Source organism: Denticeps clupeoides, chromosome 7 (genome assembly GCF_900700375.1).
Source record: "Denticeps clupeoides chromosome 7, fDenClu1.1, whole genome shotgun sequence".
Lineage (NCBI taxonomy): Eukaryota > Metazoa > Chordata > Actinopteri > Clupeiformes > Denticipitidae > Denticeps > Denticeps clupeoides.
Window position 1 is genome coordinate 11,834,286 of NC_041713.1, and position 24,962 is coordinate 11,859,247.

The 24,962-nt window shown below is 44.2% G+C and overlaps 1 protein-coding gene across 2 annotated transcripts in view; it reads right to left on the reverse strand.

Annotated features, from left to right (window-relative positions):
• The window catches only part of LOC114793997 (ras-related protein Rab-26-like), a 56,120-nt gene extending 41,507 nt beyond the window's left edge, over positions 1–14,613 (reverse strand). The window contains exons 1-2 of one of the 2 annotated variants that reach the window (XM_028986231.1): positions 14,499–14,613; positions 10,262–10,372 (exon numbers count right to left, since the gene is read on the reverse strand). In XM_028986231.1, the coding sequence (XP_028842064.1) occupies positions 10,262–10,369 (108 nt within the window). In that variant the 5' untranslated portion in view covers positions 10,370–10,372; positions 14,499–14,613. Of the gene's footprint in view, positions 1–10,261; positions 10,373–14,207 lie in introns of both variants that reach the window. The other variant, XM_028986229.1, reaches the window with a different exon arrangement.
• Between the last annotated feature and the right edge of the window lie 10,349 nt (positions 14,614–24,962).

Consider the following 24,962-nt stretch of genomic DNA (forward strand, 5'->3'; position numbering starts at 1 on the left):
GCATTGCAATGAAACCTAATACCGTGATGTCGCCTAAAGGTAACATGTAAATGGAAAAAAGTAACGGACCTAGGACAGAACCTTGTGGAACACCAAACTGTACTTTTCTATGTGAAGATGAAACACCATTTATGTCCACAAACTGATATTGGTTGGTCAAATATGATCTGAACCATTCAAGGGCTGTTCCCTTAATCCTAATAACATTTTCTAACCTGGCAAGGAGAATAGCGTGATCGATAGTGTCAAACGCTGCACTCAGATCAAGCAGCGAGATGCGTCCCTGATCAGAGGCCAACAGCAGGTCATTAACATTTTTACCAGCGCTGTCTCAGTGCTATGATGAGATCTAAATCCCGATTGATATACTTCGTGGATATTGTTACTGTCTAGGTATGTGCTCAGCTGCTGGGCTACGACTTTTTCTAAGATTTTTGATATAAACGGAAGGTTGGATATCGGTCTATAATTTGAAAGCTGACTGCGATCAAGATCAGGCTTTTTAATCAGGGGTCTAATGACTGCTACCTTGAATGCCTCAGCAGAACAAAAAATATCATAAAGTACAGCTCCCACCCATCCGTTGGTTCACACCATTTACAGTTTAAACGAGTACACTGTTTTTAAAATTTGCAAGACAAAACAACTTAATCCATGGCAAGCCATGTGTTTTTTGAAAACTACAACTTCCACCTCTTTTACCATCCTGGCAGCAAAAGAAAGAAGGCCAATGGTGTCTCCCATCAAAACTCCCCAGACCCCTGACCTTCCTGTCCCAGCGCCCATCCTGGCATCAATTTGCATTATTGGATTCCTCCTCTGGTCCCTTGAGTCACATGTCCACACTGACCAGTCCATCAACCCTTGTCCACCCAACACACCACCAAACCATTTCTGTGTTCCACTCACCTGTCGTCCAGCAGTTCTCCACTGGGGCCACATTGGCACCGTTGTTAGGCCTTATGTGGAGGCCTGTACGGTGTGTGCAAGGTCCAAAAACCCCACTACTCCTCCTTCCGGTCCCCTGCACCCCCTGCCTATATTATTGTACGGCATGGTAGCTGCACCATGGCAGACAGGGAGAGGCTTCAAAGAGTAGTAAAGGCAGCCCAGAACATCCTGCCCTCTCCCCTCCCTGAAGGACATTTACACCTCCAAAGGCCTCAGCAGAACAAAAAATATCATAAAGTACAGCTCCCACCCATCCGTTGGACCTGTTGCTCTCAGGGAGACGCTACAGGTGCATTAAAACAGGGACAAACAGACTAAAGAACAGTTTTTTTTCCCAAAAGCCGTAACCACTTTAAACTCACACTTGCAGTGACTACACAATCTCACCTGCCCCCAAGGAACCACAATGCTGGGCAGTTACTGGGTAACTAGGTTTGGTGTGAAGAATGTATTAAGCTTGGAGGAATTTGGAGGAAAAAGAAAATCATTTCTGTAAAATAACAGAGCTGTTCGTGTTCTGCCAGAAACCAGAGGCAGATTGCACAGACTGTTCTTTAATGACTTTGGACCCATCCAGCTTGACCAAAAATTGCTGGAACCTTTTCATTAAGACTCTGGTCCACATCCTCCGAGGTTGGGGTGAAGAAAACAATAAGATTCAAGCTACAGACTGTTGCTCACTCTTACACACACACAGCAACTCCCATTTTCAAACACAAAACGCTCTCATTCTCAACGCATCCAGTACGTTCCTTTATTTAAATGCCCTGATGTTGTGTCAGAGCTGTTCTTGTTATTACATAAATTATGTTTGTATTTTTAAAAAAGGCCATTTAAATTTTCAATTAAGCTTATTGTTTATATATTATATAATATTATTATATCCTTCAGTGGAGAGCATTTAATATTTTTGTAAAAGAAAACCTCATATGACACACACAAACAGGCTTTAAATGTGGGCAAATGTTTTATACTTTCTGTCTTTATTAAAGCATTTGAGAAATTAATGCAAAACACACACACACACAAACACATCCATCAGTCGAGAGTGTTAATTATAAATGACCCTTCCTCTGGGTATCCCTTCCTGTTGGCATTAGAGCAACAGGTGGCAGAAATCTGCTTCATTAATTACACAACAGACTCGCTCTCTCTCTCTTTCTCTCTCTCTCTCGACACAATCTCGATTAGAAGGGAATCGTTATGAGACGGATGGTCTTTTGTGTCACACTGACAGACATGTGGGACATTTCAGTCTGAAACTGAAACACAGTTCTTTGTTTCTGGAATTTGATTCGAAAGTTTGTCAGCTTTGTGTGTGCAATGTCCAGTGCCGTAAAGCAATATACAAAGTTTTGGGTTATATTCAGCATGACTATATTAATAATTAGTTTATTAGTGGGTGGCAGTAGCCTAGTGGGTAACACAACCCTATGTTGCTCCAGGGAGACTGTCCCTATAACTACTGATTGTAAGTCGCTCTGGATAAGGGTGTCTGATAAATGCTGTAAATGTAAAATGTAAATAACTGTCACAGGGGGAATTCGAAGACGTACTTTTTTCGGCATGGGGATAAGCCGTCGTACCGGTAGAGGACGCTGGGAGAGCGGGGCAGGAGGACCAGGGGCGCCTGGCCGGCGAGGAATGAGGAAGCAATGGATGCGCTGCCACACAGCGGGGAGTCGGTTCGGGATCTTTGGGAAGGACCGGGGTAGAGGAGAACCGAAAGACGGCGGGTTTCAGGATGGTCCGGGATCTTGGACTGGACGGGAGTAGGTCTTGGGCGGCAGGAAGGTAGGGGAGCATGGAATCCCGTCTTAACCGATGGGTCAGGTAGGTTCAAGGTCAGGGGCAGGTAGAGGTTGTAGCCAGGAAGTTCCGGTCGGGGTTCTTTACGTGGTTTCCAGGGGATCAGGCAATTCTCGAAGTCGTGGGCAGGCGAAGGTCGTATTTCAGGAAATCACTATTATCGTAGGTCGTGGGTGAGAGAGCTAGCGTCTCTGGCGAGTAAACTCATACAACTCATTTAACTCATACAAAGAGCGGGAGTGTCTCCTTGGGGTTACCTCACTTTTATACTTGCCACCGCCCGCTTCCATTTCCTCTTCCGGGTCGTCGTCTCCCAGGCTGGTGAGGTGCCCTCTAGCGGGCTGGAGGCGCGTAGGCCATGACAGAGCCCTCCCTCTTAGGCCCGGCACCTGACGGGCCCGGTAGATCAGGGTGTGGGTCGGAGAGCCGTTGAGTCGCTGCGGAGACGGTGGCGGAAACTGGGGGGGTTGCAAAGGGGATGGGTGAGTCTGGCGGAGGTGGGAGACACGGAGGACTGGGCCGATGCGGCGAGGCACTCGGAGGGGTCCACGTTTTCGTGGACATGGCTTGGGTTGAGGGGTGTGGCCGAGTCGTCCCATAGCGACATTCTGGGGACAAGAATGATTCGCTGCTGTGGCATGTCGAGGGTTGTGGTGGACGCATTGGCGTCCCCACTGTTTAATGGTGCCTGTGGTCCAGTCAATGTGGGGTTCGTGGGCGGTCAGCCAGGGGTAGCCCAGCACGATGGGGTCATGGGGAGTCGTGGTCAGATAAAAGGTCATGGTTTCGATATGGTTGGGCTCGAGGCAGATTAGTAGGGGTTTGGTTTGGAACAGGACCCGACCCGAGCCCAACGGGCTTCCATCCTGCCCCCTGACTGCACGTTGTGGGTTACACCGGGTGACCGGGAGCTGGAGTTGGGTGGCCAGGTCGATATCGATTAGATTCATGGCTGCCCCAGAATCCACCAGAGCTTGTCCCTCATAACGGCCAGGTTTGGGTGTCCTCCAGCAGATGGTGATGGGAAACAAGCAGCGGGTGGTGGAGCAGGGGGAGGCTTTGGTGCTCACCAGGGGGCTCTGCGCCTCGGGTGCTCACCAGGGGGCTCTGCGCCTCGGGTGCTCACCAGGGGGCTCTGCGCCTCAGGTGAGCAGGGGAGACGAGCTCGGCCAAGCTGCATGGGTTCGTCGACATCCGGGGGTGGCGGAGTCGTCGGAGCGTCCGACCAGCGTGCTGGCGGGAGTAGGTCTTGGGCGGCAGGAAGGTAGGGGAGCATGGAATCCCATTTTAACCGATGGGCCAGGTAGGTTCAAGGTCAGGGGCAGGTAGAGGTTGTAGCCAGGAAGTTCCGGTCGGGGTTCTTTGCGTGGTTTCCAGGGGATCAGGCAATTCTCAAAGTCGTGGGCAGGCGAAGGTTGTATTTCAGGAAATCACTATTATCGTAGGTCGTGGGTGAGAGAGCTAGCGTCTCTGGCGAGTAAACTCATACAACTCATTCAAAGAGCGGGCGTGTCTCCTTGGGGTTACCTCACTTTTATACTTGCCACCGCCCGCTTCCATTTCCTCTTCCGGGTCGTCATCTCCCAGGCTGGTGAGGCGCCCTCTAGCGGGCTGGAGGCGCGTAGGCCATGACAATAACATTTTCTAAGCTATTGTACCACACAATATTATATCTGTCAAGTGAGTCATCAAGCGCTTCTGAATGGACTCCAGATTAATTAATATGGCAAATAATTTTGCATTTCAGTTTGCTGGTTGAGGTGGATGCAACTTTTATTTCTAATAGATGCTGCATGTGTATACCAGGCAAATATCCCGTGTGTCTTATTTACTGTCTATATTTAACTCAGAGTGAAAGAGACAGTAGAGAGAGTAGGCCATAATTAAAATGCATGTTGCAATCATCCGGCATTAAGCTGCAGAAGCTCCACACGGGCTGACATGAAGAGTAAAATCAATTATATTTGTCAAGAGAGTCGTCAAGGGCCTCTGAAGTGGCTCCAGATTCATTTATATTCTTCAGAGCTGGCCTTGTGCCTGTTTTCCGTCCAGTATGGTTTGTCAGATCTTTTCTTACCAAGACAAGCTAAAATTTTGTAAAAGTGGGCTATTTCAAATGAAAATGTTTCTTTACAATGATATAAAAAAATCTAAATATCCAACACCTGTTATTCATTATAATTGCCCAAGATTGTCTAATTAATATTTAGGGCAACAATGTCTGTAACATCAACATCAGGATCTCATGTCAGTCAGGGAATTTTAAATCAAAAATCTTTTCTGTCTAGGCAAAATGGATAATTTAGTATAATAATCTCACAGCAAGTAAGAAAAAAATCTGGTAATGTGGACTTAAAATGAAGAAAGAACCATCTGTGCTTCAGATACCTAGGATGCATTGACAGCAAGAGCACAGCTCTAAAAGAACAGGATGCTTAGCTTGCATAGAATATAGGGCATGAACAGACTATAGGGCAAAGGCTGGGAAATGTGACACTTGAAGTAGAAACTCAATGTGGAAAAAAAAACAGACAGACAGACAGACAGATAGATGACTTGAATAATGCCACTCAGAACACATCACTGATATATAAGCCCTTTAAAACATGTTGAATATAGCAGCAATCAGAAACATGCAGTGTTAATTGTTTTCTCTGTTGATCTGTTCATGTGGCACATTAGACATGCAGGTGAGATGCCGCTAATGGGCCCTGAAGGACAAGAGCAGCAGAGATAAAACACCCCCGCATGAAGCCTAGTGTCATTTTTTTTCACTCACGTGTCATTTGCAAACGCTGCTCACTGTGGTCTCTGCTCTCATTGTTGTGTCTGAATAGCAGCATGGGGTTGAGATTTTCACAACACTACAACCTTCATCATACTGTTCTCGTAACAGTTATTTTTGGTATTTGCAAGAGGCAAACGTGACAAAAACAACATTGCCGTACTGATGCTAATTATCATGAGTAACAAAAGCAACTATGAAATGAACTAGACTTGTCACAATACTGAAATTTCTAACTCGATACCAATACTAAGGATGGTATTCAATACTTAGCACTATTTTCAATAGTACTATGGGAGAAAAAAAGCAAACAAAGGAACCTTTTATATAATTTTTTATATAAATAAAGAATATGTTTAGATCATTTTAATACACTAAATATTTATGTTTATATAGCGAAGACACCGCCAATTTTTATAGATAACTTACATCAACAGTATTGCTTGACAGAGGCAGTTAAAATATTTGTATTATGTTTGAACAACAACTTTACTCCCCTCACGAAACATGTATAATTTGGAGAGATGTTTTTTACAAATACTTTGCTAAGCCTGTACTGCTGCTCACTTTGATAGCGACAACTTTGAAGCACTCCTTCCAAATAGGCTTATCCACATCTTCCCCGTCCATCTATTTGATATCCAAAATACTAACATAAAACTGTTACCCAAGCAACAAACAAGATCTGAGACCACATTGCCACTACACACACACACACACATATACTCAGCAATAATGCTAAAGTGGTATTTCACTCCCTTGCCTCATGCTTAGCATGACAGAAGACTTGGAAAGAGAACGTTAATTACAACCTACATGCATGGAACTGTTTGAAGCGCCATCACACCTCTCCCAGTTGTTTTCCTCTGTTCACGCCATTTTCTATGCAATTGCGCAGCATGGGCACATTACATAAGCAAATGAATTCCAAGCTACAAAAAAAAGTGCACTGACTGATGTCGAAAAACGGGTTTGGGTGCTGAAAATATTCTACACTTGCATAACCAAACCAGCATGATACTTTTGAGGGGTGAAAAAATAAATACATTTGCATCCCAACTGTAATGACACACCGGGTGAATGAGGCACAAGACCATCTGAACAGACCAATCTGAACAGCTGTGAATGGCAACATTGGCCAGAAACACATATACAACCAAAAACACAGAAACACACATCATAGTCAGTTCAAAACTGCCTGATAATCCAGGAGACCCCCCCCCCCCATCCCAAAGGACACAACTCCATGGCACCCAAAGAAAGTCACAGGAGGAGGTGGTGTAGGCGATGGCAGACACAGGAGTCCTGCACCTCCAGCATTGGTGTTAACTGGGTTAAATCTATCCAGCTGCCAAAGCCGGGCAGCCCTGTGCATTCAGGCAGATCAGACTCCGGCTTCTTGACTGAAGGCAGACCCGAGAACTCAGACTCAGTACTCAGCCTTCTCCCCCCAGTGCTTCCTGAGAGCACCGTGCACTCTGGTGTACTCTCTCTGCACTTCTTGAGAGGAGATGGAACCAATACCTCAGTTGTTCCCACCTAACTCCGATCAGCCCCTTTGCCCCTCCTCCTTCCAGCCTTAGGGTCAGGGCCCCTAACCCATACTGAGCCAGACAAAGATGGGCTGCCAGGAGAAGAGCTCACAGGGGTCAGACGCAATGTCGGTAATGTGCTGTGGACCTGCTTTGTCAGTGGATTTTGGCCAGGCTTGGTGAGGCAGGCATCCCCAGTGGTGGGATGGCAAGTTGGACATCTTTTCTTCTAGGCCCCACCGGTCTGTGTCCTTGTTGCTGTTGTCAGAGCCAGGCTCCACCTCCCTCGGGCGTGGCTTTTTAATGTTTCCGCTTAGATTCCAGTGAGCTTTTCTTCCAAGCTTGATCTGCACCGATCCACCAATCTGCATCCTTGCCACAGTCATAACAATCCATAGACTCCTCCTCCCAAAACTGGATCGACAGTGAGGCACAGAAAGATATTTGCCTTGCAAAAATGTTCCTAGATTATCCCATTTTGACCCCATTGGCTATCCACATGACTTCTAAACTAACTATATGGGAAATTCAATTCATTACATCTACTTATCCAGGCCATGGGGGCCTGAGACCTACACCAGGTAGATTTGGCCATCTATTTCATGTTAGTGAGGACACTATACCTAACCCAGAGGCCTAAAAGGACAGTTTTAAAAAAAGTTTTTTCTAGCTCTGCGTCTAGTCATTTGTGCAAATGGACCTAAAACAGATATTTCTTACAGGCGTGCAGAAGCAAGCATTTCAACCTCTGTGTTTCCTAGTGTGTGTGTGTGAAGGTCAGGAAACACACCCCATGGCTGTGTGATCACCATGGCCCATCTGACTTAAAGGTCACTTGAGCTTTAGTAACAACAGCTGCCACCCTGCTCACACAACCTGCAGCCCTCCTGCAGACGGCAGCCATTAACCACATCACTAAGCCACACACACTCGATCATACTCGCTTTCAACGGTGCAGTGCGTATATGAGAGCAGCATGAAGGAAAAATGGGTAATTGGCCAGAATATGAAAATGATGAAAGTGATCAGGCTCATCCCAAAAATACCCCAGTTATCCATTTCAGCAGAGAACATGGTAGTAATTGATCATTGTGATTAATAAAACAGAATATGGAGAAAAGCCACAACCCCAACGAGAATGGAGTCTTCAGATCAGTGACTGAGGGGTTCTATTTAGAATATTATGTTATTAGAAATAAGTGTGGTTTGTCAAACCGAATGACATTATGCAGATTTTAAATCTGAGTTCTTAAATCTGAGTTTGCATACTCTCCCTGTGTTGGCACGGTCTCCTACAGGTTCTCCAATTTTTTGGCTGAAAAGTAAAACTGAAAACAGCCCAATTTGGCAACACAGATTGTGAATTGTGCAGTTTGAAGGTATTAATATCTGAACAGTTGAATTGAATATAGTTTTTTTACTGATTCTCTGAAATTGTCTATTAAATAAATAAGTATTTAAAGAGAAATCATTCTGAAAACCACAGTAAAAAAAGAGACGTCCACCCACAGACAAAAAACTGATACACATCATTTACCCAGATAAACAGCGAAAAGTCTGAACCATCTGCAGTTCTGCATACAACGCATTCAGATTTCATTTATTTAGCTTGTAAGCACCGCATGTGTCTGAGCTTCTTTTGTGTGGCTCTCCGCTGTGTGTGATGCGCCACAGATCAAACGTTACACTGGCAGAAGCGAGGATTGGCGCTGTAGCACGCAAGGATGTACGCGCTCACGCTGATCTTCGTTATCATCTGGGAAGATTTTTAATGAGTGATCCCATCAAAAGCTACGATAGTCTCAGAGGCTGCAGAAGACAGGGCTAACTTTTTTTTTAAACCTCACATTACTTTCAGAGCTTCATAAAATAAAAAAGCTTTAAATTGGATCTGCTTTGACTTTGGCCTGATAGACTGAAGCTTTTAAACCAACCCAGTTGATCAACACATACAATAGCTACTGGACTAATAAGGCTTGGCATTTTCTTAATGTGATATAAAGCTTAAAATTAAGCGAAAAAGAATGTGCTGCCCTTGTTAGTTCTCATCACCCTCCTACAACTATACCATCATTTAATCTCATTGTACGTGCATATAGTTACAGTAAAAAACATTCTATTCTATTCTGTTCTATTGTATTCTACTCCATGCTCTGTGTACATGTTGTTGTTTTCACCTCTACAACCATATACGGATATAACCAAACACCTCCTTGCAATGTCTGTCTTCAAGAGATCAGCATTTATTGTATTGATTAACACCCATTTTAAACTTTAGCACCACCAATGTGTATTGGTTTGGTTAGGTACAACACATTTTGCAAAAAACTGCTGAAACTTGCTGGACACATAACAATCATAACAAACATGCCATCTTGTAGGTGTCTGTAAAATTTCACTAGAAATGAAATCTAGTTCAAATTTGACATACGGTGATCCAATCACAATCCATATTCGTGGAGAGTAGTTATTTAGCATTCACACATACAGTACAGGCCAAACGTTTGACACACTTTCTCATTCAATGTGTTTTCTTTAAAACACACAGACAAGGCTTTACACCTCATGATGACAGTGAATTAAACATGACATGGTAGCATTTGCATGTTAAAATGTTAAAATCCACCTGCAGTGAAAATCGGCGTGTTTATATGTTCAGCAAATGAATCTGTCACAACACGTCACGATTCGTCCAGAATAAAACCGTGTCAGTAAATCAGTGTGGTTCCTCTGAGGCTTCACCCAACAGACAGCATGGGCCTGAGGGCTTTACAGTAGGTGAAACTGAACGTCTGTTTTATGCACCTCGGAAAATGGGCCTTGTGTGTGTTAAGGCTTGAATTATTCATATTCTTCGATTGAGGACTCTTTATGGTGGTGGAGGTGTGTGTGTGTGTGTGTGTGTGTGTGAGTGTGAGAGAGAAAAAAAAATGTTTATGAATATGTATGTGTGTGTTTGTATGCCTGTGTGTACCATGTTTCTATGTTTTACTATAAAAACACCTTTATATCAGGTTTACCTATATGGTTGATGACGTTTTATGTATGCATAATAGTCATATGTGAATGGAGGTTTGTAGGATAATATGACATTTCGTATTATTATCATATTATACAACATGTGAGAATTTGTCTGAATTAAAATGTGAATTTTTTTTGGTTTTTTTGCAGCCCTCACACTCACCCTGAAGTCAATCCCTACGGTGGAGATGAAGCTGCCAGCCAGAAAGGCTCCATCTTTAAAGCGAACCAGCAGGCATGTCTTCCCCACGCCAGAGTCTCCGACCAGCATCACCTGTGACACAACATTATTACCCATCGTTAATGATTTCAAGTCAAAGTCAACTTTATTGTCAATTCTGCCACATGTACAGGACATACAGAGAATTGAAATTGCATTACTCTCAGACCCATGGTGCATACAAGTAACATTAAAATACAAACAGTAACATTAAATACAACACAGTAACATTAAATACAAAGGTATAAAAATAAGCATAATACATAAAATTTATAAACACAATATACAAGTAAGGGCACATGGTAAACAATGTAGTGCATCAGAGCTTGTAAAGTGTAAAAGTGTCAGAGCAGTCTTGTAACTGACTATGAGTAGTGTGAGGTAGTTGGCAGACCAATTCTGCAGAGTGACTGGTGCAGGTCAGTTTGTGTGTGTGTGTGTGTGTGTGTTAGAATTCAAAAAGTTTGTGGGGCAGAAGAGGGGAGTGAGGGGAGTGGGGGCAGAGCCGGGAGAGAGTTAAACTTCCTGACAGCCTGATGGGGGAAGCTGTCCTTTAACCACGGCCACCACATCACCACTGCTCCAATCATGTCCGGTGCCAAAATATTGCATTGCAGGGACCAAAATGGCCAGAGCATCACATGACTCACAGCTGCTTCAATATCATTTATTAGCATATAGAAATTTTTATTGAAACCCTGAGTTCTACTGGGCCTGAAGAATAAGCTCCTCTCTTAAATGGTCCACTTGAAGTCGGGATCGATACATCTCTTCATAGGAGTCTATTTTTGTGTTCTTATATAACGAACCGTGGTCAGATCTGAACTGATAGAGTCTCCCCATCCCTCCTTAACTAACACCTTTTTTGATGGCTGGTCGGTGCCTGGCGGCTGGCTTGCAGCACTTCCTTCAGGATACAGGGCTGGAAAAACACCTGCATCTTCCCCCACCCGTACTTTTCTCAGCTTGTCTGTGCAAACAGTCCCAGAGAAATGGCTTACGAGTTTATATAATGTATAGTCCTCTTCTAAGTGTTGATTTCACTGTTGTCTTTGTTTCGTAGCATATTTTTAGTTCATGCCATCCAAAGGCCTGTACATTAGGTGGATTGGTGACTCTAAGTTGTCTGTAGGTGTGAGAGAATGGTGTGTGTGTGGACCCATCACCCTTAGTGAGCAGTGGGCAGCCATGACAGGTGCCCGGGGAGCAGTCTGTGGTGACGGTGCTTTGCTCAGTGGCACCTTAGTGGCTCCTTTGGTGGACCAGGATTCAAACTGGCAACCTTCTGATTTTGAGGCCACTAGGCCACCACTGCCCCAGCATTAAAGCTGATGACTGTGTGGAAAAAGTCCCATCATCCATCTGACCACCAACCACAAGCCTGCACTGAAATAAGTGGTTTTCAAACTATATAATCCAGAGACAGACACACAGTGTGAACCATGCTTGAGTTTGAAACTTTAGCAATGGTTGTCATTGGTTGGTTGTTTTACAGATTTTGTAGCCGGCACAAGGGTTTAGATTTGCTCCTGCAGACACAGAGCATATTATGTCAGAATGATGAGTTCTTTCTTTTGTCTTTGTTTTCCTGATGATGAGTGATGTGCCTGAAGTATGATGTCTACAAAAAGCCTTCATATTTGGGCTTTTGACATATGCTTTCATCTTTTGATGATACTTCCAGAAGTTCATATAGTGTTCTTCCCATTATAAATGATGTTAATAATACATAAATAGTTTAGTTCAGTGAGGATAACACATAGGACAATATCTTGACATAGCAAGAACCGTTAAAGCAAATGGGGAAAATGAAGTCAAGAACTAAAGGAGAAAGAAGGGGACTTTGGTGGGAGGCTTGACAGGATGAAATGCAGCCTTTTATTGAGAAGGTCTAGACCTCTGTGTGGGACAAGTATGCTGTTAGACAGAAAGAGACCTCTACCCAGAAGAAATTCAGGCAGAATAAACCATTTATAAGAAACACAGATGTAACTCTGTTCAGCGCGCTTTCTTCTATGAGTGATCTTAGAATATAGCATTTAGAAATTCTTTCATCACTTTAGGAATATGGGGATGAATCCTTCTCTTGTGTCTAGTTAGAAAAGATGCAAGAGTGCCACTGACACCTACTGTAAACACTACCATGTTCTGCTAGATGAAAGACACCCATTCTATTCCTTAATTTAATATAAATAAATCCATCCATGGTCCAGATTCCTGTTGTTAATTGAGAACTTAATTTACTGATCATACTGTCAAGACTCATCTCCTCACATGCCAGGCCACTGCTGTCTGGCCCCTGAAAATGCATAGATAAGTGCTTTGGTGACTTACATAATACATGACATATTACGATACTTTCCCAAAAAAAAGTGTTATGTCACATACTATGCAATATGTCACATAATATGTCATTTATTATTCACTGTTCACTATTATTCATTCTAATGTATGCAATGCTGCCTATAGGAGGATAAAGTCAGAGTGATCAATGCTGTGCCAAATCAATACTAACGACCACCCTGTATTTCAATTCATTTGTTCAATCCAACCATATATTGTGCAAAATTATTTGAGCAAAGGTCTGAATTAAACGAAAAGTGAATAATGCAATTCAATGATCATAGAATGGACTGGCGTGAACAATGCAGTAAAGGTTTCGCTTTTCAGATTTCTGCACCTCGCCACTGATGGGCGTCTCATTTGCATACATATTCACCGTAAATGGCTGCAATTAAATGTAGCATGTGAGTGGTATTCAACCTTTTCCTGGAATTAGTGGCATTACTGCAAATGGAGCTGGCGGCTGCATACGGCTTGATGAGGGAATGAAGACGCCCCTGGACTCGTAATGAAGAGAGGGTATGGATGGGGCAAAGGGAAATGTCTTCTATTTCTAAATGCCACAGCCACTAGTGTCAATTCAGCTGTGATGCTTTTCAAAGTTCAGCTGTTCAGTCGAGTGGGCAACCTTCTCTTCTTATTAAAGGAAAAACAGAATAACACATATCCTGTGTTTCGTAAATTCTTTGCACCTTATTATAATCTGGCAGGAGTGCATCATGGGAGAACCTACCAACCAGAGAGAGGGCGAGAGAGACCATGAAACTATCCACAGAAGACAAGCATGTGAAAAGCTTCAGCACCACAGACAGCTCCTCTTTTTCATTCGAGAAATGATATTAAAAACGGTCTAGAACGGCCCAAGGCCAGAAGCAAGATTAAGCACGAAGCATCTTTGCATGTTAAATAGTTTGAACGACACGATAAATATGTACGGGATCTTACCACCTCCTTCCAGCGGCGGAAATTGGGCACATAAACTACGGCGAAAGCATTTCGGCGGACGACTACACGGATGGCTCATATTAAAGGAATAAATTATGTATGCCGTGCGTCCATCTCCGGGCTGTGTCCATTATTATTAACACGCCACTTTCTCGCAAGCGAAGAGCCCGCTTCAAGGTGAAAGGGGAGAGGAGCAACAGTCAATGAATGATCATGCATACGGCACAGGCGCATCCAGAAACTACAACTCCAGACCACGACAGGGATCCCACCAATGCCGCTGGCCAGAAGGCTGAGCCCATGGCGACAATGGCAAAAAAAAAAAACAGTTTAAACCTATTCACGTAGATATTGTTTCATCCTCTCCGAGATCCAGCACTGCGGCTTTTACGCGCCAGTTGCGCAGAGCCGCTGTCGGTCTGTCACGTGGTGAAAGGACCACTAAGCCATAAATAAAGCAAACCACGACAATCTAGTATAAATATCTCAGCGTCCTCCCACCCACCACGCGAACCAAAAGTTCTTATAATCGCCGCTTTTCAACAAGTTTGGCGAGCAGCCTTTTACGCGCAGCCCGTTGAAGGTTTTCGGCTCCCCCTACCTTGAAGGCGATGTCGTAAAACTCGCTGCTGCTGCTGAGCGCGGGCCGGCTGGGGTGGACCACCCCGCCGGCCTGGACCCCGGAGCCGATGATGCTCCTGCCTCCCCGGGCGCCGGGCGCAGCCGCGCTGGGACTCGCGGAGCCGCCTTTCCCCTTCTGCGCCTTTTTGCGCGACATGTCGCGGCTGCGGCGTCGGTGCTGAGTTTGAAAACTTCGCGGAGGCGAGCGAATCGGACGTCCGATGGGAGCAGAGACCGCAGGCTGCACACTAACCTGAATCCCCCCTCTCACCTGGCATGATGGACCTGCTGCGCGATCACGCACGCCTGCTTCTCACCGAGTGGAGGTCTCGACTGACACGATCACCAGCCCGGAGTGAACAGAAATGGCTAATCGCCTACAGGACGTGCTGCGTTTATAAATATATATGCATTTATTTATTTGTTTGTTTGTTTATATATATATATATCATGTGTGTGTGTGTGTGTGTGTGTGTGTGTGTGTGTGTGTATTATAAACACACACACACAGACATATATATAGACACACATATATACATATACACTAAAGGACATATATGATATATTTATATAATCACAAATTTGAAGGGCCAGGCCACTTTTAGAATAAATGTAGTATTCATATACCCATAACCATAGTACCCATCCCCATAGTATTTATAACCCATAAAAACTCGCATGAGAGACTGAGCTTCTTTATCAAATTGCAAGTGTGATTGTTGCTGTAATTGACAAGTGATTACACACTTTCACTTTGTAATCATTATTATTATTTGTGCAGTTTAAATTTTGACTATTTCAGTCACTTTTTATGAAGATGGAAAAATCTTCACTGCCACACAGTGCATCATGCCATGCCCCTGTGAAGTGATTGTCGTTGTGAAAAGAAGCACAGCACACGGTGACACAACAAAATGTTTCCTCTGCTTTTAACCAGCAGTCATGCCTGGCACCCGGGAGCAGTGTGTGGGGACAGTGCTTTGCTCAGTGGCACCTCGGCAACTCAGGATTCGAACCGGCAACCTACTGCTTATAAGAAGTGAAAGTGGGAAAAAAAGGTAAGAGTGGGATGGAGAAGAATGGTTACATCTGATCCCACCCTTGCTGTCTTCTCTGAAGGACATTTCATATGTCCTTCAGCCTCTTCATGCTACATGTGGGTCACAAGTACCCTCACCATTGTTTACTTTTCATTTGGGCATGTTAAACGCCTTTGCTCACCATATCAACAGTATGAACACTTAATATGTAACGTGGAGGGCCGTATGTTTTTTCTCACAACCTTTTCTCCATCGTAGTTATGAAAAAAGGGGTTTGAGTCTACTGTGCATTTCTCCAGATATCGAAATGAGAATAGAAGTGACAGACTTGTTTCCGGATGAGGCCGTATGGTCTCCCGTGAGAGGCCAGAGCAATATCGCCTCCTGTCTGCCCCAGGTTTTAGTCAATAATCACTCAATGGGCGCTTCTGAGGGATCTGCATTCCCAGAGAAGCAAGCTCGCTGTTGGATGCAAAGCTCTGAAGAATTTCTCACAACACGTACATGTTCAAGCTGGTCCATAAACAAGAACAGAAAGTTTATGTTGACTTGATAAAAATAATAAATGATTTGTTACTAAATAGGAAGTATGTCAAAGTCAAATGAATGTCAAAATAATATGAAGGTGAGCATGAGACATTATCATCATAACGGTGATTTAATTATGTGCAACTATGTGCTGTTGTAATTTGCACAATATGAAGACCATGAGAACATTTCTGTCACAGGGGGAATTCGATGACGTACTTGCAGACATACTATGGGCGTGGGCATAAGCCATCGTACCGGTAGAGGACACTGGGCGAGCGGGGCAGGAGGACCGGGAGACGGCGGGTTTCAGGATGGTCCGGGATCTTGGACTGGACGGGAGTAGGTCTTGGGCGGCAGGAAGGTAGGGGAGCATGGAATCCCGTCTTAAACGATGGGCCAGGTAGGTTCAAGGTCAGGGACAGGCTGAGGTCGTAGCCAGGAAGTTCCGGTCGGGGTTCCTTTCGTGGTTTCCAGGGGGTCAGGCAATTCTCGAAGTCGTGGGCAGGCGAAGGTCGTATTTCAGGAAATCACTATTATCGTAGGTCGTGGGTGAGAGAGCTAGCGTCTCTGGCGAGTAAACTCATACAACTCATACAAAGAGCGGGCGGGTCTCCTTGGGGTTACCTCACTTTTATACTTGCCACCGCCCGCTTCCATTTCCTCTTCCGGGTCGTCGTCTCCCAGGCTGGTGAGGCGCCCTCTAGCGGGCTGGAGGCGCGTTGGCCATGACAATTTCATATAAACTCCACACAAGGTCTGAACACATTCCTGGTAATAGGTTGTTACACTCAGTGTTGCCAGATATTTTATTGAAAGTGATTTGTGGAAAAAATGTAAATACATCAACAACTGGTCATCAATGAATTAGAATTTTACAGTTTTATAGTGGCAAGAGATATTTGAAATGAATTGAATTGAAATTATTGCTGGACTTGGCAACACGTGGCTGAGTGGCGATAAATCCAGATGTTGTACCAGATACCACCGCGTGAGGGCAACCTAGAGCCATATTCAGGAGAACGTCATATGGATCCAGTCGTTCATCCATTCCTTCATTCACTCACAAATAAATACTTTCTATTGAATTAAAAAAGTAGAGGAGCTTTTTATGCATTTTGTGTCACTGGTTTCTTCTTTCTAAAGAACATTCCTTTAGGATGAGTCTGTGGCATTGACGAGGTCAGTTTGCAGGAGCATCTCTGTCATTCGGTAGAAGATAGCCGGAGAGGGAGATAGGATCTCAGGACCTTGTTGTGATGCAGCCCACAAGACAAGTCAGGGCAGCTGGCAGGGAGGGGTGCTGCTGGTCCGCCCCTCACTGCAGAACTGCTGTCTGTCAGCACTTTCGCCCAAACGCCCTCCCCACCCCCCTCCGAATGCTCCTCCATCAGGCCGCAAAGCGCCTCGGACAGCTGAGATTTGTTCCACCTCGCATGCAGCTGTCTCCCGTAGCAACAGCTGGCCGTTTTGGAGGGAAGAGAAATTGAAAAGGAGGGAAAAACGGCTTTGGAATCCATATCTTAGATTCCTAGTGCGGCACCTCAGATAAAACTGATTTTTCCTGTATGTGATGCATAAATCATGGCAAAGCAATCTGTTTCTTTTTCATGTTATTATTGTTAATGTGTCCAAGTACTTAAAAAGCCAGCTGCAGGACAGTAGAACACTTCTAGTGCTTATACTTCAAGTTACTTGCTTTGGTTCTTCCATCAATGAAAATGTTGATAAAAAACCAAACAATATGTGAACTGGATTTGGTTTTCAGGGTTGCAGGGTGGGAGACCCTGAAACATTCGTTTTATTTGAACAGAGGGGGTACCCCAATCTAAATGTGTTATGTTGTAATGTTGTAATGTGTGTGTGTTTGTGTAATGAAATAATATGAGATGTCTGGAAGCATAATCCACATACATAATCCAACGTCTTCTAGCCTGTCTGATCCCAGTTATTTGTCAGTTTATCCAGGGTGTGTGTGTGTGTGTGTGTGTGTGTGCACGAACTGATGGTCAACAGCAGTCTGGCGGTGAGCCCTGCAGCAGCTGCCAGCCAACATGTGTGCCCCCAGCTGCCCACTGGCCCAAGTGCTGCTGTAGTCTACACTTTGGGCGGAGATCCTGGCAGCAGCCACTGCCCTGGCACACCAGCATTACACTCACACACACACACACACACACACACACACACACACATGCACTTTTTTCAATTATATTTTATGTTCGAAGAGACCAAAATGTGTGAGTTATGCAACATTGCACAATATCTCTTTGCTCCCCTCCAACAGGACCATCAATAAATCGGTCAATATGTAATAAAATGCCAAACTGCCAAGTCAATACATGTTCAGTTTGACCTTACATCATTCTTCTAATTTTTCACCGCCAATGTGCACTTCATCACCTTTAGTGTTATTTGCATGTCTTATTAGATTTAACATTATGACCACCCACCTCCTATTGAGTAGGTTGCCCTTCTTCTGTCAAAACAGCCCTGGCCATGTTTTATTTATTTTTGCTTCCAACTCATCACCTTCTGTCATTTCAAGGACAAAATGTTCCCTTCCTTCCTGACATATCCCACCCACTGCCAGGAGCCGCTGTAACAAGATAGCTGATCAATATGAATCAATATTATTTAATTCACTGTTCATTACGTTATGGCTGATTGGTGAATATGTATGTAATACTCATGTAATCATGTTCCATGTAGCCTTGGATCAGTCTTAGTTAAAATGCACCTTCTCTGTTGTCTGATATTTATTTAACTGTTGTGGAGGTGAAGTGATACGTAAGAACAAGAATATTTTTGTACAAAGCTTGTGTGTCATTTTGTGTCCTTGAGTTCTTTATCCACAGTCAATTTGTAAGGCTCATATCATTCCTAAATATTAAAAACGCAGTGGCTTATGCCTGTGGCCTTGGTGTCGGCCTTGGAAAATTAAATGTTCCTGAATCCAAGCACGAATGGGAAAAGGCGAGACAAGTGCATCTGTAATCCTCATTATCCAGGTATCAGAGTAATTAGGGGAAGAAGGTATTGAGGAGAAGATGTTTAAAAAGATATATTCTTGAAGAACAGAGCCTCACTTAATCCAACAGCAGTAAACTGATATTCATCGCAATTCAAAAGCCGTGGAGGAAACATTTGGCTGTGTGCTCACACCTCTCGGCTGAACCTGGAGCCAAATAAAAGCTGGAGGATTTGTAGGCCTCTGCATAGTGAGGTTTTATGCAGCAGTCTATGGCAAGCCAGCAGCAATGTTCGTCATGTTTTCAAACTTTCCAGAGAAAAGGTGCTCCTGCCTGAATAATGTGGAGAAACTAGGGCATTCAGGTAAGATGTACACGTCTGAATATGGCCCTAAGCCATGCCTGTATGTACATCTGAACATAATCTGACCCTTGGGAGAATGAAGCATCAGTTGAGTCTGGTGAATCTGTAAATCAGTTTATCACAAAAGTGACAATAGACTCTTCCTTTTGCTCAGAGGTGGCTGACCCATTCTTCAGCAGTAAAGTAAAGATATTTTATACTTCAATACTTCCCCTCTCTGCTTTTTTCGCATTGTCCTCAAATTTGAACAAGGTTTTTGGTCAACCTTGCAATTCAGGCTCCACAAGAAAAAAAAAACATATAATTTTTCTCCTTATGTATGCTGACTTTTTATCATTTTTGTTCTGAACAGGATGAAGTTTTTTTCCCGGCTTTTCTTCACCCAAGCAGTGGAAGACCAAACAAACCGTCATCCATTATCCTGCTGCATGGATGTCCAGTCCCCCAGCAGCAGCCTTGACCCAGTGGAAACCTTAGATAAAACATGCAGATACTGATATACTGAGGGGTTGACATTCACTAAACTCATCTTATAATTATGACATGTAGAGTCACAGACAAGATGGCCGGATTCACTCGAATACGAAGTATTTGCAACCTTTAGAAGTAATAATGATGAAAGTTATTGCAGTTATTTTTCATTTTTTGAGCTTTCTGGTTATGCAAACAGAAATATAATATCTCTCAAACACCCCCACAGCTTTCCTTCTCACAATTACGCCTGACCAATTGCACAATTTTCTGTTGGGTCACCCTGAGAATGTTGGATCGTGGGAATTAGCAAACTGCATCGTTACACCTATAAAAAAAATCTCCTAGAGACTGTAGGCCACTGGAAGACACAGGTGACAGGCGATCCGCTGCCAGACCCTGCAGAGAGAGTCCATCAGTTCGATTATGTACTTGGGGGTCCTCAACCATGAGATTGCTGAGAGAAGTTGTGTTGTTGTTTTTTTGGATTGTGCAGCAGTTTGCCTCATGGTGCTCTTTAGCAGCAGCCCATCGTTATCCTCCCGGTGGGATGGCATTTCCCAGGGCATTCCCAGGATTCATGGGGGCCTCTGTTCCTTTGCCGTAAATCTCGTGAAGAGAGAGAGACCCCTTCCTGTGCCTGTCGCGCCACCCGCCAGCTCGTTCCCGTGATGGATGATCTCACACATGCTGCTGAGGGCACATGCTGCTGTGGCAATAAAGTCAAAATGCAGCGCATGTGTGATTTTATTCACGGGTGTGTGTATGAGGGGGAAAAACAGAGGGAAAAATATGCTATGTCAGCATGGGGCTCATCTTGCGACACCCAGAAAGTGTTTATGATCCACAGAGAGAGAGAGAGAGCGAGAGAGAGAGAGATGTTACCTTCCTGTCTCAATCACTGCTGTGGCCCAAACACTGAGCTTTTGAAAGAACTCATAACTCACACAGACCGAGCAGCGAAGACCTCAATAAAAAACAGAAATACACTCAAACACACACACACACACACAAACACTCCCTCCCCCTGCTCTCGTTCTCCCGCTGATGATCACAGTGGCAGAGCAAGGGGACCCTGGGGTGGGCACAGATTGGCAGAACAAACAGTGGCAATGGGTGTGTGAAGCGTGGTTATGGGTGTTTATAAAGGTATAAACATGTATGTGTGTTGGACACTATTTTAAAAAGGCAGGTAGTGCCCACAAGATCATACAGTTAATACTTGGAGTTGTAGATTGTGTGTGTGTGCCTAGATAAGAAAACACAATGTTCATTAAAACGTCTAGTTTCAGGCTGCATGCTAAGCGTGGGGCTTGTTCACTACTGCAACGTTTGAAATTGCTCTGCAACCCACCACCTTTGGTGACGCAGCCATGAAAGGCACCCGGGGAACTGTGTGGACGGTGCTTTGCTCAGTGGCGAGATTCGAACCGAAAACCTTCTGATTACGAAAATTCGAGCCCACACTTCCTGTGTAGGGCTGTGCTTAGCACCATTTTGAAAACAGTGCCCTTAGTTTGAGATATTCTTTCATCCAGTTCATACAGCTTTCTGCCTTGTTTCAGCATCGTGTGGGGGGCATTATTTCAGACCACTGAATAAATCCTGTGAGAGTTTACCTTCTTATTGCACAAAATGAATATAAAAAATCCCAGTATTGTAATTGAACAATGAGTGAGACCATGGCTGCAGTCGGCACCGGAAACCGCCATGATCTGCCTTCTCTTTGTAGAAAGTGTGCATGTGTGTGTATATGTGTGTGTGTGTGTGTGTGTGTGAGTGAGTGAAAAAGATGTCTCGACTTTGTTGTCATTTCATCTCTGTGTGATCTATGCTGGCGCTGTGCAGCTTGTCACCACTGCAGTGAGAGTTAACAGTTGTCGTGTTGGAATGGGAGATACGTGTGTGAGCGTGCGTCTGTTCGTGTGTGTATGTGTGTGTGTGTGTGTGTGTTTACACTTTGAGGTTATGCATAATAATCTCCGTGGTCACCTCTCAAACTCTAGATAGGATCATATGACGTGCAAGCACACACAAGCACAAACACGTTTATGAAGCACTGAGTGGAATGACGCAAGCACACACACACACACACACACACGTGGTCTGTAACAAACATAGACACACACACATAACTCAATTATGGAATGTCTAGACACCCAATAAAATTACACACATACACAAGCACACACACACACACAAATTGCCATCACCATATAGTCTAAGTCATAGCTCTGATTTAATGTCCTACACACAGTTATGATTTTAAATAGACAGTTTGGAAAATGAACTGTTTTTTTTTTTTATTATTATTATTTACAAGCTAATTCTGACATCAGCCAAGAAATATTGAGGTCATATACTATTTACATTATAGACTCACAGTTCAGGACCTGAGGGTTCCACTCTGGGGTCTTGCCTTATTAGGATCATGGGATCGTTAATAGTCTAATGAGGTGGATGGCAAGTTGGGGGTACAAAAAGGGTGCAAGTTTACAAACCATGTCGCACTGTACTATGTAGGATTCTGTATTCCTGATGAATAATGCATTTTATAATGTCCCATTTTGCAATGTTGATAGTCATCTGAAAGATTTTGACCACATTCATCAGCAATAACTCAGTGTAGAGCATGGGTTCAGTGTCTGTGTGTGTGCTTACATGTTATATTCATTTAGTGGCTGTGAACTGTGGGCAGCGTGTGCTGTGTTCATGCCCACTTATTTTTTAGTTAATGGTGGCCATAAAACTAAACCCATTAGTTGGTCTTCAGAGACCAATTAGCAGAGCACAGCTAAACAAAATGGGCTACCCCTTTTACGACATGTTCAGGTATTCGGGTGGCCAGAAGCCATTTCAGGCGCTGTTTGGCACTGAGGCAGCGGCAATAATGACCAATTAGGCCTACCTTTGTACATAAGTCATACACTTTACAGTGATGATCTGTTTTTCAGCCCTCCTCTCCTCTCCAGATGTTCTATATTCTAAGTAAACAATAATACAGAACAATTTTGTCACTTGTCCCCGGCAGTGTTAATGCCTCAAGCCCACCACTAGATGGCAGAGCAGTTTTACCTTCCTGCTCATCTCGTGCGGTCTTGTGAATTTCCCACAAAATACGGCAACCCTTTAAAAGTTGCACTTTTCAAGAAGAATCTGCTGGCTGGCATGAATGCATCAAACAGAGCAAGGGTTAACTTGCGACTCTTCATATCAGCTGCTGGTAGAAACAGCTGCCATGGCCACTGAGCCTCGGACCACCTGTCCCTTGCCGAGATGAACTGTAAATCTGATTCTGGACCATGACATGCTGTGACACCTTTGCATTATTCGGTGATTAATGTTACAGTGGATGCTCCAGATCCCGAGTCTGCTCTGTAATCATCTGAGAAAAAGGAATGAAGGAAGCTTCCAGAACTTACTGTTCACACCAGTTCACTATAACCTGCCTTCATTCAATACAGATGAAGGCGTCATCACTGGCAGGGAAGGGAGAGCTGCTCATATTCAAAATACTTACCATAAATGCATCCAGCAATGTTAAGGTTTTGTTACAATGCATCAAAAAAGTCATTTTAGAATATATATTTTTAGTTAGTTAAGTTATTGATTCAAAGGGTTTGCACATCTAAAATTAAATTAAATCAATTAAAGTGTGATGGATTTTTGTATTTTTTGCAAAAGCTCATGTCTAAGGCAGCTAAAGAGGAAAACAAAGCCCAGACTCTAACCCTGAGGCAAAAAGGTCAAAGGAACTCACCCCAAATGCACAAAGTTCACCCAGCACTGGCCAAATGAGGACAGTCTGTGGCATCCGCCTCAGTAGCAGGAAATGTGTGTGTGTGTGCGTGTCTGTGTGTACAGTGACCATATCATTAAGAGACATAACAACGTGGCACAAACTGTCTGCGCCACATTTGCTGCGGCCTGCGCCACCACGTCTGCTGCAAAAACAACAAACAAACAAACAAACATGTCAGCAAACAAACATGAAGTTGGGAGAGTGAATGACAGTGAGCTGCCACTGCATGGGCTGCGAGAAAACACAGCTGCGCCTGCCTGCGGTCTGCCAGGACTCCAGACAGAATAGCAGAGCAGAGAAGAGAAGAGCAGAGCAGAGCAGAGGAGAGGAGAGCAGAGGAGAGGAGAGGAGAGGAGAGGAGAGGAGAGGAGAGGAGAGGAGAGGAGAGGAGAGGAGAGGAGAGGAGAGGAGAGAAGAGAAGAGAAGAGAAGAGAAGAGAAGAGAAGAGAAGAGAAGAGAAGAGAAGAGAAGAGAAGAGAAGAGAAGAGAAGAGACTGCACAGGATAGGATAGGAAACGATAGGATAGGATGGGACAGGATGGGACGGGGCTGGATTTAATAAAATGCAGTCCTCAGTGTGAAGCGCACCCTGAGGACAGTAAACCGCATCCTTCCTCTTGATGGGATGAGACAGGAAGATACCCCCAGGGTCCGCTTGCCACTTCCTGCGCCCCTGCCTAGGTCGCCAGGGGTTACGGCATAAGTACTTCCGGGGTCAGTAGAGGTGCCACCTGTCTCAGGATGTTTGTATGATGGTCATGTGTGGATCTTACTGCCAGGTGGGAAACAGATCAAGACAGAGTGACTGAGGGACAGTCCACCTAATGACGGTCCATCACATAATATCGTATAATAATACACATCACATAATAATATATGACCAATTATAAGACCCTGTTGATTCAGATTTACAACACGATAGTGATTGTTTGTGTTACTGTGATACACAGCATCCTCACAACAAAATGTGTCCTCTGCATTTAACACAACACCCTTAGTGAGCAGTGTGCAGTTATGAAAGGAGCCCAGGGAGCAGTGTGTGGGGACAGTACCTTGCTCAAGGGTACGAGTTCATTTATTTACCTGCTAGGCCACCACTTCCCCATCATTGTCCATATTTTTTGGAATTAGTTGATGTGTCCCTTTTTCGGATGTGGGATGTTGCTGCCGTCTGTATGTGTCTGTACACTTGCGTGTGTGGGTTTTAAGTGCTTTAGGGAGATTCGACTGTGTCTGTGTGAACTGGATTTGTGTGTGTGTGTGTGTGTGTGTGTGTGTGTGTGTGTGTGTGTGTGTGTGTGAAAGGTGGGTTTGCATAGAAAGGGTTAATCCTTACAACATCATTTATGTGCAAATGTGTTATGGGCCACTTTGGTCAACATTGTTGCTTATGAGTAAAGGTGTAATCAGGGTTTCCACATTAATTGTGTATATTTATAGAGAAAGACAGCTTGTCGAATTGTTCTTGAACTGGTCAATTTCCAGCTGCATCAGGTCGATGAAATGGTTGGCACAGCTGCCCAGGGAAGTCTGATGATCACGTGTTGGCACAGAATCTTAC